The sequence below is a fragment of the Dasypus novemcinctus genome, chromosome 7, assembly GCF_030445035.2.
Source record: "Dasypus novemcinctus isolate mDasNov1 chromosome 7, mDasNov1.1.hap2, whole genome shotgun sequence".
Classification (NCBI taxonomy): domain Eukaryota; kingdom Metazoa; phylum Chordata; class Mammalia; order Cingulata; family Dasypodidae; genus Dasypus; species Dasypus novemcinctus.
In genome coordinates this window covers 43,727,830-43,743,205 of record NC_080679.1, presented here as the reverse complement: position 1 = coordinate 43,743,205, position 15,376 = coordinate 43,727,830, and the positions used below count along the sequence as shown (strand labels likewise).

The 15,376-nt window shown below is 37.8% G+C and overlaps 1 protein-coding gene across 2 annotated transcripts in view; it reads right to left on the bottom strand.

Moving 5' to 3' along the window:
* The window catches only part of C2CD6 (C2 calcium dependent domain containing 6), a 259,407-nt gene that overhangs the window by 161,117 nt on the left and 82,914 nt on the right, over positions 1-15,376 (bottom strand). For both annotated transcript variants that reach the window (XM_058300370.2, XM_058300371.1), the window contains exon 9: positions 11,588-11,734. In XM_058300370.2, the coding sequence (XP_058156353.1) occupies positions 11,588-11,734 (147 nt within the window). The remainder of the gene's footprint in view (positions 1-11,587; positions 11,735-15,376) is intronic.

The following is a 15,376-nucleotide window of genomic DNA, read 5'->3' as shown; positions in this document are numbered from 1 at the left end:
ACTACAGACCAATCTCTCTAGTGAACCTTGATGCTAAAATCCACAACAAAATACTTGTTAATCATATTCAACAACACATCAAATGAATTAAATACCATGATCAAGTGGGTTTCATCCCTGGCATGCAAGGATGGTTTAACATAAGAAAACCAATCAATATAATACACCACATTAACAGATGGAAAGAAAAAAATCACATGGTCATCTCTATTGATGCAGAGAAAGCATTTGATGAAATATAGCACCCTTTCTTGATAAAACACTTCAAAAGCTAGGAATAGAAGGAAACTTCCTCAACATGATAAAGGATATATATGAAAAACCCACAGGAAACATCATATTCAATGGTGAAATGCTAAATAAATGGAAGACTATTCCATATCCATGGATTGGAAGACTAAATATCATTAAGATGTCTGTCCTACCCAAATTGATTTAATGCATTCTCAATAAAATTTACAGTAGCATTTTTTACTGAACTGGAAAAGCTAATTATGAAATTTATTTGGAAGGTCAAAATCCTGAAAAGCCAAAAACATATTGAAAAAGAAAAACAAAATTGGAGGAATACACTACCTGACTTAGCATACTATACAGCTACAGTGGTCAAAATTGCATGATATTGGCACAAGGATAGACATACTTACCTATTCTGGAATCAGATTGAGAGTTCTGATATAGACACTCACAAATACGGTCAACTGATATTCTCCAATACCACCAAGCTCACTCAACTGGGACAGAATGACCTCTTCAAAAAATGGTGCTTGAAGAACAGGATATCTATATCCAAAAGAATGAGAGAGGATCACCATCTCATGCCCTATACAAAAATTAATTCAAGATGGATCAAAGACCTAAACTTAAAAGCCAAGACCGTAAAGCTCCTAGAAGATAATGTAAGGAAGCATCTATGAGATCTTGTAGTAGGAAATGCGTTCATAAACTTTACACCCAAAGGGTGAGCTTGAAAGATAAAATAGATAAATGGAACCTCCTCAAAATTAAAAACTTTTGTGCTTCAAAGGAGTTTGTCAAGAAAATGAAAGGCAGCCACCTCAATGGAAGAAGATATTTGGTAACCATTTATCTGATAAGAGCCTAATATCTAGCATATATAAATAACTCCTACATCTCCAAAATAAAAACAAACAACCCATTTAAAAAATGAGCGAGATTTGAATAGACACTTCTCCAAGGAAGTACAAATGGCAAAAGAGCACATGAAAAAATGTGCAACATCACTAGCCATTAGGGAAATGCAAATCAAAACTAAAATGAGATACCATCTTACACCCATTTGACTGGCAGCTATTAAAAATCAGAAAACTGCAAGTGTTGGAGAGGATGTAAAAGAAAGGGAACACTCATCCACTCTGGTGGGAATGTAGAATGGTACAGCCATTGTGGAGAACAGTTTGGCATTTCCTCAGGAAGCTAACTACAGAACTGCCATATGATCCAGCAATCCCACTGCTGGGTATATCCAGAAGAACTGAAAGCAAGGACAAGAACAGATATTTGCACACTAAAGTCCATGGCAGCATTATTTGCTATTGCAAAAAGTTGGAAGCAATCCAAATGTCATCAAATGGATAAGCAAAATGTGATATATACAGACAATGGAATATTACTCAGCTGTAAAAAGGAATGCAGTATTAACACATGGGACAACATGGATGAATCTTAAAGAACCTATCTTGAGTGAAGTAAGCCAGTAACTTAAAGACAAATATTGTATGACTTCACCAATAGGACTTAAGCAATTTGAGCAGACTCACAGAGCTAGAGTCTGGAAGATAGGTTATCAAGAGACAGAAAGGCAGTAGAGGGTACCCTCACTATGGGCAAAACCTATGATAAGATGGAAGGGGGTGTTTGGGCAATGGATGGGGACAATAGTGTTGCAGTGATGCGATTGGGTTCAACAGTGCTGGAATGTGAGAGGGGGTAAGTTGAGGGGGTTGGGGTTAGACCAGGGGTTCTTAAACAGGGGTCCGCAGACCCCCAAGGGGGGACATATCATGTAGGTGTGATATATTTATTAAATAATACACAGTATAGTGTGGACTAAGTAAGGGGTCCATGGTTTTCCCCTGACTGGCAAATGGGTCCATGGAACAAAAAAGGTTAAGAACCCCTGGTTAGATTATTCATGGAACTGGGGAGCGCTGGAAGAAGGAACAGGTGAACTATGGGGAAATGTCGATCTGTGGTTAAAATTATAAAGGTGGGAATGTTCTTTTGACAAATACGGCAGCACAGGGTTACTGGTGCAGGCCATTGGGGGTATGCAGGATACAGCACACCTGGGGGCATGCCTCTATGTAATATGAAAGTGTTCATCTTGTCATAGTGTGTTATCTCAATGGGTAGAGACCCATACAATAAACAAAAAAAAAGTATTAAACTCCCACCCTGGAGAGTCCTGCTGTTTTCAATTAGAGGGACAAGACTCTCTTGAGAACATAGGTAGTGCCTAATAAAACAAAACAGATTAATATGTCAAGCCTCAATGTCATTGTATGTAACTATGAACTTTATTCTTCAAAAATTGGAACTTAGTGGTTACCATAGGTTCTAAGAGGATGGGGAGGGAAGAATAGAATAGATGGAACATCGGCATTCTTAGGGCATTGGAATTTTTCTGCATGATCTTGCAATGACGGATATAGGCCACTTTAAATTTTGTCAAAATCTATAAAAGTATATGGTGCAAAATGTATATCATAATGTAAATCATTGACCTTCCTTAGTAGTAATGACACAATATTTTTACCTCAATTGTAACAAACATACCATACTCATGTAAAATGTTATTAATAGTGAGAGTGGGAGAGGGGGAGGGGATTGGGTATATGGGAATCCCCCATGTTTTCCATGTGACTTCTCTTTAACCTAAAGCCTCTTTGAAGATAAAGTGAAAAAATAAGACACTGCGGGAACATACAGAACAAACTGTTGTTGTATAAAAAAGATAACATCTTACGGCGATGAAAGACACCATGTAAATTTTTTTAATGTTTTGCATTTTGTTGTTTACTATTATTATTTTATTTTCTTATTCTAATTTGTGGGTTTTTTGGCTTTGTTTTTGGAGGAGATTTTGGATCGCAGAAGGGTCACAACTGTGGCAAGAGAAGATCACTGGTGCAGGGTGTCAGTGATGGGGGGATGTGTGGGGAGGAGTGCACCTGGGGCATGCCTCTACGGCATATGACTTTGTACAAGTCATGGGGCATTGTCTCAGTGGGTGGAGACCCACACAATAACTGAAAGAATATTGAATTCCCATTCTGGGAAGTTCTGCTACATTCCCCAAGTACACAGGGAGTGCCTAGCAAAGGAGGACAGAACCATTACACCAGACCCTTGATATTGTTGCTTGTACTATGAGCCTTGTTCTTATGAAATTGAAACTTAGCCTAATGTAGCAGTTTGATATAACTGACAAATTCCAAAAAGAAATATTAGATTATGCTTGCAATCTAATCTGTACCTGGGCATGATTGAGTTATGATTAGGGCATTGGGTTTCTACCCCTTGGTGGGTGAGGACTCACAGATAAAAGGCATGGTGAAGAAAAGAGTTGAGGGCTTTTAATGTTGGAGCTTTGATTTTGGAGTTTCATGCTAAAGACTTAAACTGGAGCCCTGGGAAGTCAGCACACAGAGGAAAGAGAAGCTGGCCCCAGGAAGGAAGGAAGCTTGAAGCCAGAGTAAAGCAAGCCCCAGGAACATAGGAACTCAGGAAGCCTGAACCCTTGCAGATGTCGGCAGCTATCTTGCTCCAAATAGACTTTGGTAAGGGAAGTAACTAATGCTTTATGGCCTGGTATCTGTAAGCTCCTACCCTAAATAAATACCCTTTATAGAAACCAACCAGTTTCTGGTATTTTGCATCAGCACCCCTTTGGCTAATACACCTAATATTGTATATTTCCTACAAGTTATGTCCTGAAAGCCTCCTTGTTGCTCAAATGTGGCCTCTCTCTAAGCCAAATTCAGCATATAAAGTACTACCTTTCCCCCACAGGTGGGACATGACTGCTGTGGATGCATCTCCCTGGCAATAATGCATTATTACCAATCACCAACTAGCGATGCATTTTGATAAAGACCTTGATCAAAAGTGAGATATATTCAATACAAATGAGTTTTCATGGCTAAGAGATTTCAAAGTGAGTCGGGAGGTCATGCCAGAGGTTAGGCTTATGCACATCTCAGCCCATTCTCATCGACTGCCACAGTATACAGTATCTCAAATAGTGGTGCTCCTGAGGGCTCTAGAGAAATCTAGACACTATGGGCAGGGCGGACAATCTCAGGAATTCAGCACCCTGCCAGTGGGCCTTACTTTGGAATATATGTTCCCCAATGTAGCAGAGTTAGACTCATTTATAATTTCCCTACACATGACTCTTCTGTTCCTTTATTTGAACCTATACTTAGTACTATACTTGTTAAATATATGTCCCAGAGACTCAAATCTTCAGTCTATTCATATGCTTGTTGAGCCCTGGATCTCAGCAGAGTTGCAACACCTATTCTCCAGTTCATTGGACTCACCCAGGACAACTAACAAAAGGATGATGATGGACAATGCCCATCCCTAAAATCAGAGCATCTACAACTGCAAGCAAGACAGTTCCCTTCATCTGCCCCATGAGATCTAAGCCCCCTCTCAATTAGAAACAGAGTGAGCACCACTATCCCGAAATCCTCAAGATTGAAGAATAAACAAACATAAATGGGGAATGGACTAAAGTAAACTTATTATTATTCTAGCAATGGAAGAACTTGTATCAGTGATACAAAGGCAGTAGATGGAGAGGGAAGAATAGGTATAACATGAGACATTTTGGGGGCATTGGAACTGACCTGCATGACAGTGCAATGACAGATATAGGCCATTATACATTTTGTCAAAAACTATAAAATTGTATGGTGCAAAGTGTAAACTATAATGTAAACTACAGACCATGGTTAGTCACTATGCTTCAATTTGTGTTCATCAACTGTAACAAATGTACCACACTATAGAAAGATGCTGTTAATGGTGGAAAGTGCAGGAGGGAGACGGGGCGGGGAATATGGGAATCCCTTATAATTCTGATGTAACATTTATGCAATCTAAAGCTTCTTTAAAAATGAAATAAAAATAGAAAGTAACAGGGCAGCCCACTCAATGGGAGAAAATATTTGGAAACCACATATCTAATAAGGGTTTGATTTCCATGCTATCCAAAGCAATCCTACAACTCATAAATAAAAGAGCAAGCAATCCAATTTAAAACAATGGGTAAAAGACTTAAAATGGGCAAAAGACTTAAATAGACATTTCTTCACAGATGAAATACAAAGGGTGAAAAAGTATATGAAAAAATGTTCAATATCACTAGTTAATAGGGAAATGCTAGTCATTACTAAAATGAGATATCATCTCACACCTCATAAAATGGTCATTATTTTTTAAAAAAGAAAACAAAAAATAAGAGCTGGAGAGGATACAGAGAAATAGGAACACTCCTTCACTATTCATGGAAATGTACAATGGTGCGGTATCTGCAAAAGACAGATTGGCACTTCTTCAGGAAGCTAAATACAGGACTGCTGTTTGATCCAGCAATCTCTCTACAAGGAGTATGTCCAGAAGAACTGAAAACAGTGATGCATTTGCATACTGATGTTCATAGTAGCATTATTCACAATAGCGAAAAGATAGAAACAACCCAAGTGTCCATCAACTGATGAATAGATAAACAAAATGTGGTATATACATACAATGGCATACTATGCTGCTGTAAGAAGAAATTATATTGGGACATGTATGATAACATGGATGAATGTTAAGGACATTATGCTGAGTGAAACAAGCCAGATGAAGGGACAAATATTGTATGGTCTCACTAATACAAACTAAATCCAAAGAACAAACATGTGGAGTTAAAACCTAGAGTATAGATTACTAGGAGATAGGATAAGGGCTGAGAAGGGTTACTGATACTTAATGCATGTGGAAGTTTTAATTAGCTTGACTGTAAAACTCTGGAAATGGACAGAGTTGATGGTAATACATTATAGTGAGTGTAACTAACATGGCTGGTTTATAAATGAGATCTTCTATGTAGGTAGTTTGTGTATTTATAGGGATTTGTCCTTTTCATCTAGGTTATCTAATTTATTGGCACACAGTTGTTCACTGTATCTTCCTTTAGTCCTATTTATTTCAGCATTCAGTAGTAAAGTCCCCTTTTCATTACTAATTTTCATTATTTGTGTCCTCTCTCTTTTTGTCTTTGTCATTCTAAGTTTGTTAATTTTACTGGTCTTTTCTATTGTTGTTGTTTTTTTTCCCTCTCTAATTTTTGTTATTTAGTTCCTTCTGCTAACCAAGGATGCAAAGGACATGTACACAGAAAACTACAAAACATTACTAAGACAAATTAAAGTAGACAATATAGAGGGACATTTCACATTCATGGATTGAAACTCTTAAAATATTGCTAAGATAACAATTATTTCCAAAGTAATATAGAGATTCAACACATCCAAATAAAAAAATCTATCAACCTTCTTTGCAGGAATGGAAAAGGCAATCATCAAATTTATGTGGAAGGGTAAGGGACCCCAAATAGCCAAAGCCCTACTAAAAAACAAGGAAGTTGGAGGACTCACACTCCTTATCTTAAAATTTATTACAAAGTAATAGTAATCAAAGCTGCATGGTCCTGGCACAAAGACAGACAGTAGACCAGTGGGATGGAAATAACAGTTCAGAAATAAACTCTCCCATCTATGGCTAACTAATTTTTTACAGTGGTGCCAGATCCACTCAAGGGAGAAAGAATAGTCTCTTCAACAAACGGTATTGAGAAAACTGGATATTCATATGCAAAAGAATGAAGTTGGTCCCTATGTCACTCAGATATCACCTCAGAATGGATAAAAACCTAAATATTTGAACAAGAACTATCAAACTCCTAGAAAAAAATGTAGGGAAGCATCTTCATGACCTTGTGTTAGGCAGTGTTTTCTTAGACTTTGCACGAGAAGCACAAGCAACAAAAGAAAATATAAGATAAATGGGACCTCATCAAATTTTAAAACTTTGGTGCATCAAAGAATTTCTTTATGAAAGTAGAAAAACAACCTAGACAATGGGAGAAAATACTTGGAAACCACATATCTGATAAGGGTTTAATATCCAGTATATATAAAAAAATCCTACAACTCAACAACAAAGACAAACAACTCAGGCAAAAAAATGGTCAAAACACTTATACAGACATTACTACAAAGAAGATATATACAAACACACAAAAGTATGCTCAACATTATTAGTCATTAGGGAAATGCAAATCAAAACCAAAGTGAGATATCCTTTCACACCTGCTAGAATGTCTACTATTCAAAAACACGGAAAATAACAAGTGTTGGAGTGATATGGAGAAAGAGGAATCTTCATTCATTGTTGGTAGGAATGTAAAATGGTGCAGTTGCTTCAGAAAACAGTTTGGTGGTTCCTCAGAAAGTTAAATATGGAATTATAATATGACTCAGCAATTCCACTTCTACGTATATACACAAAATAATTGAAAGCATGGACTTGGGCAGAGATTTGCACACTCATATTCATAGTGGCATTATTCACTGTTACCAAAGATATCTATGAACAGATGAATGGATAAACAACATGTGGGATATTTATACAATGGAATATTATTCAGCTGTAAAAGGGAATTAACTTCTAATACATGGATGAAATGAGACGAATATTGGAGATACCACATTGAATGAAATAAGCCATTAAAAAAGGACAAATATTGTATGATTTCACTCATATGAAGTAATTAGAATAAGCCAATTCATAGAGTCAGAAACTAGAATTCAAGTTACTAGGGGCCAGAGGGGAAGGTAGGGAATCTGGGCTTAATGCTTAATTGCTATAGGAAATGATAAAAACAAATTCATAGAAGTAATTAATTTCTGAGGAATAGGCAGAAGGATGAGAAAGGAGAAAGAATCCTAAATAGATAGAAATTATTAGTAATATTTCTAATATTATTAGAAATTATTAGTAAAATATTACTAGGTTAGGTTTAGGTACTGGTTTGGGGTAATACGTTATACTACATAATTCACATATATATTATGGATTCTTTTGTATTTATGAAATATTATATTAAAAGGTAAAATGAATAGCTTCCAGGATGCGGTTGTGGCTCAACTGATAGACAGTCTCCCTACCATATGGAGGATACAGGGTTCAATACCCAGGGCCTCCTGACCTGTGAGGTGAGCTGGCCCACATGCAGTGCTGCCACACGCAAGGAGTGCCATGCCATGCAGGGATGTCCCCCTCGTAGGGGTGCCCCACGTGCAAGGAGCGCACCCCACAAGGAGAGCTGACCAGCACAGAAAAAGCACAGCCCGCCCAGGAGTGGCACCACACACACAGAGAGCTGATGCAGCAAGATGACACAACAAAAAAAGCGACACAGTTTCCTGATGCCACATGACAAGAATCCAAGTGGACACAGAAGAACACATAGTGAATGGACACAGAGAGCTGACAATGGGGGGGGGATGGGGAGAGAAATAAATAAAATAAATCTTAAAAACAAAAAAAAGAATAGCCTCAATGGCTTCCTATTTCCCTTAAAATATTATAAAAATTATTGATTATGGTCTGCAGGGCTCTGAATAATTTGGCCTCCACCCATCTTCTCTCAAGCCACCCTCTTCTTGCTTTCTACTCCAGCTACAAAGACTTCCTTCCTCTTCTAAGAACACACCAAACCCTTTGATATCTGAGCATTATCCTATGTGCTCATATGGAAATTCCCTGCCTCTACTCTTTGCAGTACTGATCCTCCTCTTTTTCACTGTTATTTCAGACAAATCTTTTCTAATAATTCTTATAAAATTGGTTACCTACTTTATCTTTCTATCTTCCTCTATTGGCTGATGTCTTCATTTGCAGTTTCATATTTATTTATTTACTTATTTGTTTTCTGTATTTACTCACTAGACTCTAAGCTCTTTGAAGAAAGTTACTATTTTTCAAGCAGCCATTTTATATCTGGTACCTAGAGTAATTCCTGGCACACACTAGATATTCAATAAATTTTGCTGATTTATTGAAAGATCAAGTTAGATGAAAAAATGTGTGCCACAGCCATTCAGTTCAATGTTTATGTATTAATTTATGAGTCTGAGTAAAAAATGTATACAAATACAGAATTACTATTAAAAATGCTCAGATGTCCTGCTTCTGGTAATAGTGGGAAAGGTTATTTCAGAACAAACTTCATACTGCACAACTGGAAAAATTAGACAAAATATATTTTAAAAAACAACCTTTGTTTGAAAAATCAATGAGGTATAAGGGCAATGAGGATTGCAGATCTAAGATTCCAGAGAGGCTGAGTTCAGCATTTGGAGTTCAAGCACTTTTTCCTTCAAGGCATTAGTGGCAGCCAAGAGCTTAAGAAACTAAACACAACTTTGAGATAGCTATTTAAGGATGGGGAGCAAAAACCAGAGTTCAGGGTGTAACAAGTATGAAAAGCCCTAATAAACATCCAGACTTTCAGTTGGGACCCCAAAGGGCTGGCTTGAGAATAGCTACCTCCTTAAATGTTGCACTTGCCTCACACTAATCCCAGGCCTAAAACTAGAAGAGGAACCAGTAGAAAACTAATCTTCACAGGAATTACAGCCCAGCTTCATTTCAATCTCAATATCAATTTTATTATGGTATCTGGGATTGCTAGTCCCCCTAAACCAAAAGCTGGCTGCAAACTTCTTACCTTACTAAAGGACTCAAGAGCCTCAAATTAGTTCTACAAAGTCTCAAATATGATGATGTCTGGCAATTAAATCAAAATAAGTAAGCACATAAGAACGTAAGATTTGACTGAAAACCAAGGGAGAAAAAAAACAGTAGAAACAGACTCACAGACGATCCAAATAATGGAGTTATCAGACATAGCATTTACAAAAGCAATGATTGAGAAGCAATGTGGCTCAAGCAGTTGGGCACCTGCCTATCAATGGTAGGTCCTGGTTCAGTTCCCAGTACTTCCTAAAGAAGACCAGCAAGACAGCGAGCTGATGTGACAGGCTGGCACAGGAAGGTGACACAACAAGACACAATGAGGAAACACAATGAGAGACACAACAAGCAGGGAGCAGTGGCTCAAGCAATTGGGCACCTCCCTCCCACATGGGAGGTCCCAGGTCCAGTTCCTGGTGCCTCCTAAAAAAAGAAGATGAGCAAACACAGAGAGCACACAATGAGCAGACAGCGAGCACAAAGAATGGGGAAGGGGAGAGATAAATAAATAAAAATACATTTTTTTTTAAAGCAGTCATTAATATTTTCAAAGAATTAAAAAAACAAGATGGGATTTTGGCAGAAAAGTGGTTGATAAAGAAGTGGAAACTAAAAATAAAAGGAAATTCTATAATTGAGAAACACAATAACTGAAACTAAGAATTCAATTGGTTTAATTACAGCAGATTAGAAACAAAAGAAAAACTAGCAAACTAGAAAATAGGTGAAAAGAAAATATCTAGATTGAAGCATAGATGGGAAATACATATGGAGTACATGGTTGAGTAAAGACAGAAAGTAAAAGAATCCTCTCACCAAGTATGTGTATGCAGTAGATTCAGATAACTTGCGTGGACAGCATTCTTTTACACTGGAATCTCTTTGCAGGTGCCAAATGCCTATGCTAGTCTTGATGTTACTATGCTACAAATCTGTGGTTTTACAGGTGAGAACACAAAGCTATGTTATCACAAGTTTTGTGGCAGGCACTGTTAGAGCTCACCACTCTCAATTTCTTTATTTTTCACAGGCCCAAAAAATATATTTTCCATGTATCTCTGCAGTTTAGATGGGTTCATGTTCCTATGTTTTGGACATTGAAATGTTTTAAAAATTGAAAATGATTGAAAAGTTACAGATTCTAACTAAATAGTCGTCAAAATTCCTTACTATCCAGTGGGGTGTAGGTTAACAAAGCAAAGTTGGGAGTTGTCATCAGGAAAAATAAGTTTCATATATATCTATTGAATTCAAATTCCTCAATTTAATCTGTTAAAGATGCACTTAAAGTCTTCAGGATATGGAAACTTCAATGGGAGTATTAAGTGCTACAGTTTAAGGGTAATATATTGGAGTATCTGATATATCAGTGTGAGTAAGCATCCTATATACGATGGTATTCTATGGGACTTTTTGAACGGTCACTTTAACCTCTATTCCCTTTAGAACCAGAATGCCTTGAATGAATGTTCCTTTCTGGAGAGCTTATGTAGTCCTCTGTTATTTCTTTTCCTTGATAAAGTATTATACGATCTCTCTTATAAATGATTTTGACCTCTTTTCCTTCCACAACACTGAATTTTTAAAACAAACACCTAAATATGGTAAGCAATAATCAGGATAATCTTTGAAACTATGAAATATTACCACATTGAAGGTTTCTGAAACAATAGCAAGCCCATATCTCAAAGGAAGAAATTAACATATAATACAAATAATAAGATGAAAACTTCTCTGTTGTCTTTACCTTTCCCGGGGTTGTTGCTGAAGTTTTTCAAGTCGCACAACAGATGGCTGGCTGGGTTGCTGCACTTTACTTGGCATTCCAACAGTAACATTCAGATCTGGGGATAAGAATGCTGGATATTCTACTGGCTGTGGTGTGATAACATTTCTGCAAAATAGTAATAAGGTTAAATATTGAAATTATACAAAAGTATAGTTCTAACATCAGTGGTGGCTACCACTTTTGAATGCTTCTGTCTTTACACTGCCAGCTCACCCTGAACTATCAGAGAATAGAGCTAGGAAAGAATACAAATTTAGAAATCCTGAGAAAAGTGCTTTCTTGATTACTCTTACTAATAAGTTCACAGGCATCAGAGATGGAAAAGGAGAGAAGCACCTGAAGTTCTAATAAGAAATAGATAGTGTTTAAGCCAGATCTCAATGGAATATAAATATTCCATTTTATATGTACAGAAACTGGGGTTCAAATACATTAAACAACTCCCCCAAGATTCCCAAAGTCTTCCCTAAGCCAATATTTAAATGTAAGTCTGAAGTTTATGGTTTTTTTTAAATTTCTCTCCCCCCTGCTCTCCGCCCCCCCCCCCCAGTTGTCTGTTCTCTGTGTCTATTTGCTGCGTGTTCTTCTTTGTCTGCTTCTGTTGTTGTCAGTGGCATGGGAATCTGTGTTTCTTTTTTGTTCCGTCATCTTGTGTCAGCTCTGTGTGTGCGGCGCCATTCTTGGACAGGCTGCACTTTCTTTTGCGCTGGGCAGCTCTCCTTACAGGGCACACTCCTTGCTCATGGGGCTCCCCTATGTGGGGACACCCCTGCGTGGGAGGGCACTCCTTGCGCGCATTAGCACTGCACGTGGGCCAGCTCCACACAGGTCAAGGAGGCCTAGGGTTTGAACCCCGGACCTCCCATGTGATAGACGGACGCCCTAACCACTGGGCCAAGTCCGTTTCCCTGAAGTTTATGTTCTTAAACACTATGTTATATTATACATAGTGGTAGAGCACCTTAAATCCAAAATGTCCAAAACAGAATTTACCATTTTCACATATTCCAAATATGCACTTTCCTCAGGATTCTCTGGTTCAGCAAATAACCCCATTTATTTTCCCAGTAGTCTATAAGTATGAACATCTTTCTCCCCTTCCTTTCCCCATTTTGTCATCCTCCATCTCCAATTAGTCACTTTCTAACTGCAGAAGATCTGCTTAGACACTCCAAATATTTCACAAATTTGTTTACTCCTCTGTATCCCCATTAAGCCATTGCCTCAGTTGGGATCCTCATTATCACTCACCTATACTAATGCAATGACTTCCTCCTATAAAAAGTCCCCTCTATTCATATTCACTAGCACTGTTAGAATCTTTATAAAATCATAGTATTTCCCTATTTAAATTTTTCAATACCTCTAGATGTCCTGTAGTACCTCCAAATTTATCCAGTGAAGAAATCATATGGGTAGAGGACAATGAAGGAGTTTGGGGTGTAACCTAAAGCAGTTATACACAAACATACTGTTTCTTGGAAGCATTTTGTTATCTTAAAAATTTATGTGGGGAAGCAGTTGTTGCTCAAGTGATAGAGCATCTGCCTACCATATGGAGGGTCCAAGGTTCAATACCCAGGGCCTCCTGACCCGTGTGGTGAGCTGGCCCACACACAGTGCTGTTGCACACAAAGAGTGCCATGCCACACAAGGGTGTCTCCCATTTAGGGGAGCCCCATGCGCAAGGAGTGCGCCCTGCAAGGATTGCTGCCCCGCACAAAAAAGCACAGCCTGTGGGAGTGGCATTGCACAAACGGAGAGCTGACACAACAAGATGATGCAACACAGTTTCCCAGTGCCACATGACAAGAATACAAGCAGACATAGAAGAATGCACAGCGAATGGACACAGAGAGCAGACAACAGGGGGGAAGGGAAGAGAAATAAAATAGATCTTAAAAAAAAAAAATTTATGTGAAGACTTTCCAGTTAACTGAGATGGCAGTATAAAATACTACATGGTGTCATTCACACACAGAATCTTTGAAGGACTAGGGAAAAAAGGCAGCATTATCTTCCTCAAAACTCTGGAAAACAGCTAAATGGTTGTGGTAGTTGGGCAAGTGCAAATCAAGTGACACAACTTTTAAAAGGGTAGGAGCTTCAGGTCGACCAAGATGGTGGTATAAGATGCTCCAGGTGCCTTTTCCCCAGAGCATCTCTGAATAACTAATAAAAACTGGCAGAGACATCTTCCTCAAAACTCCATAAAATAGTTAAAGGATTGCAGTAACTGGGAAAGTGCAAATTTTTTTTAAAAATGCACCTATGAGCATATTGGGGTGCCTATATGTTGGTGTCAATCTTTTGGGTGGCAGCCTGAAATACTGAACCAGGAAACTCGTGTTTGGCTTGCCTTCTAAGAACTTGTCAAGCAGACAAAAAAATTTTAAAATCTTGAAAACACCTAAAGCACTATAAGAAACAAACAAATCAAATCAGCATAGAGCAATGATCAGTTGCTTTAAGTCATACAAAAGAGGATCCAGGAAGGGGAGAGAATCTATTTCACAGCAAGTAGTGAGGAACATTCAAATTTCTTTAAATGGGAGAATTCCTAAAGCCACAAGCAATCACAAATCCAAGACATGATGCACGTTCAGAAGAGAGAGAGGATCCTGCACTTCATATTTGCCATTGCCTGATCTTCGTGACAGGAGGGTTAAACCAGAGAACACAGAGTCAATTTGTAAAGACTGTGAAGGGTATATTTTGCATTGGTTTGTTTCTTTTTGTTACCTCCTGGTACTCAAAGTAATCTCTGTCATATCACTAGCTAGATAAAAACTTAAGGAACAGGGGACAACCAGCAAGATGGCGGCAGAGTAAGGACCTCTAGAATATTCTAGTAAACCAAATGCCAAGACACCAACAAAAAATTACAATCCACACCAAGAAACAGGAAGATGTGGCCCAGTTATAGGAACAAGATAAGCTTCCAGATGATATAAAGGAGTTGAGACAACTAATCATAGATGTTCAAACAAATCTCCTTAAATTCAATGAGATGACTAGAAATTAAAGATATTAAGAAGACACTGGATGAGCACAAAGAAGAATTTGAAAGCATACATAGAAAAATAGCAGATTTTATTGGAATGAAAAATGCAATCAATGAAATTGAAAAAACACTGGAATCATATAATAGCAGGTTTGAGGGGCAGAAGAAAGGATTGGTGAGCTTGAAGAAATGGCCTCTGAAAGTGAACATACAGAAAAAAAACACATGAAGAAAAGAATGGAAAAAATTGAACAAAGTCTCAGGAAACCAAATGATGGCAAAAAGCATGCAAACATATGTCATGGGTGTCCCAGAAGGAGAAAAGAAGGGGAAAGGGGCAGAAGGAATATTTGAAGAAATAATGGTAGAAAATTTCCCAACCCTTTTGAAGGACATAGATATCCATGTCCAAGAAGTATAACATATGCCCATCTGAAAAAATCTGAATAGACCAACTCTGAGACACATAGTAATCAGAATGTCAAATGCCAAAGACAAAGAGATTTCTGAGAAAAGCAAGAGAAAAGCAATGCATAACATATAAGGGAAACCCAATAAGATTAAATGCTGATTTCTCATCAGAAACTATGGAGGCAAGAAGACAGTGGTATGGTATATTTAAAAGACACTATAAGAGAAAAAGTTCCAGCCAAGAACCTTATATCTGACAAGATTGTCTTTCAAAAATGAGGGCAAGATTAGAATATTCACACATAAACAGAAACTGAGAGAATTTCTAAGCA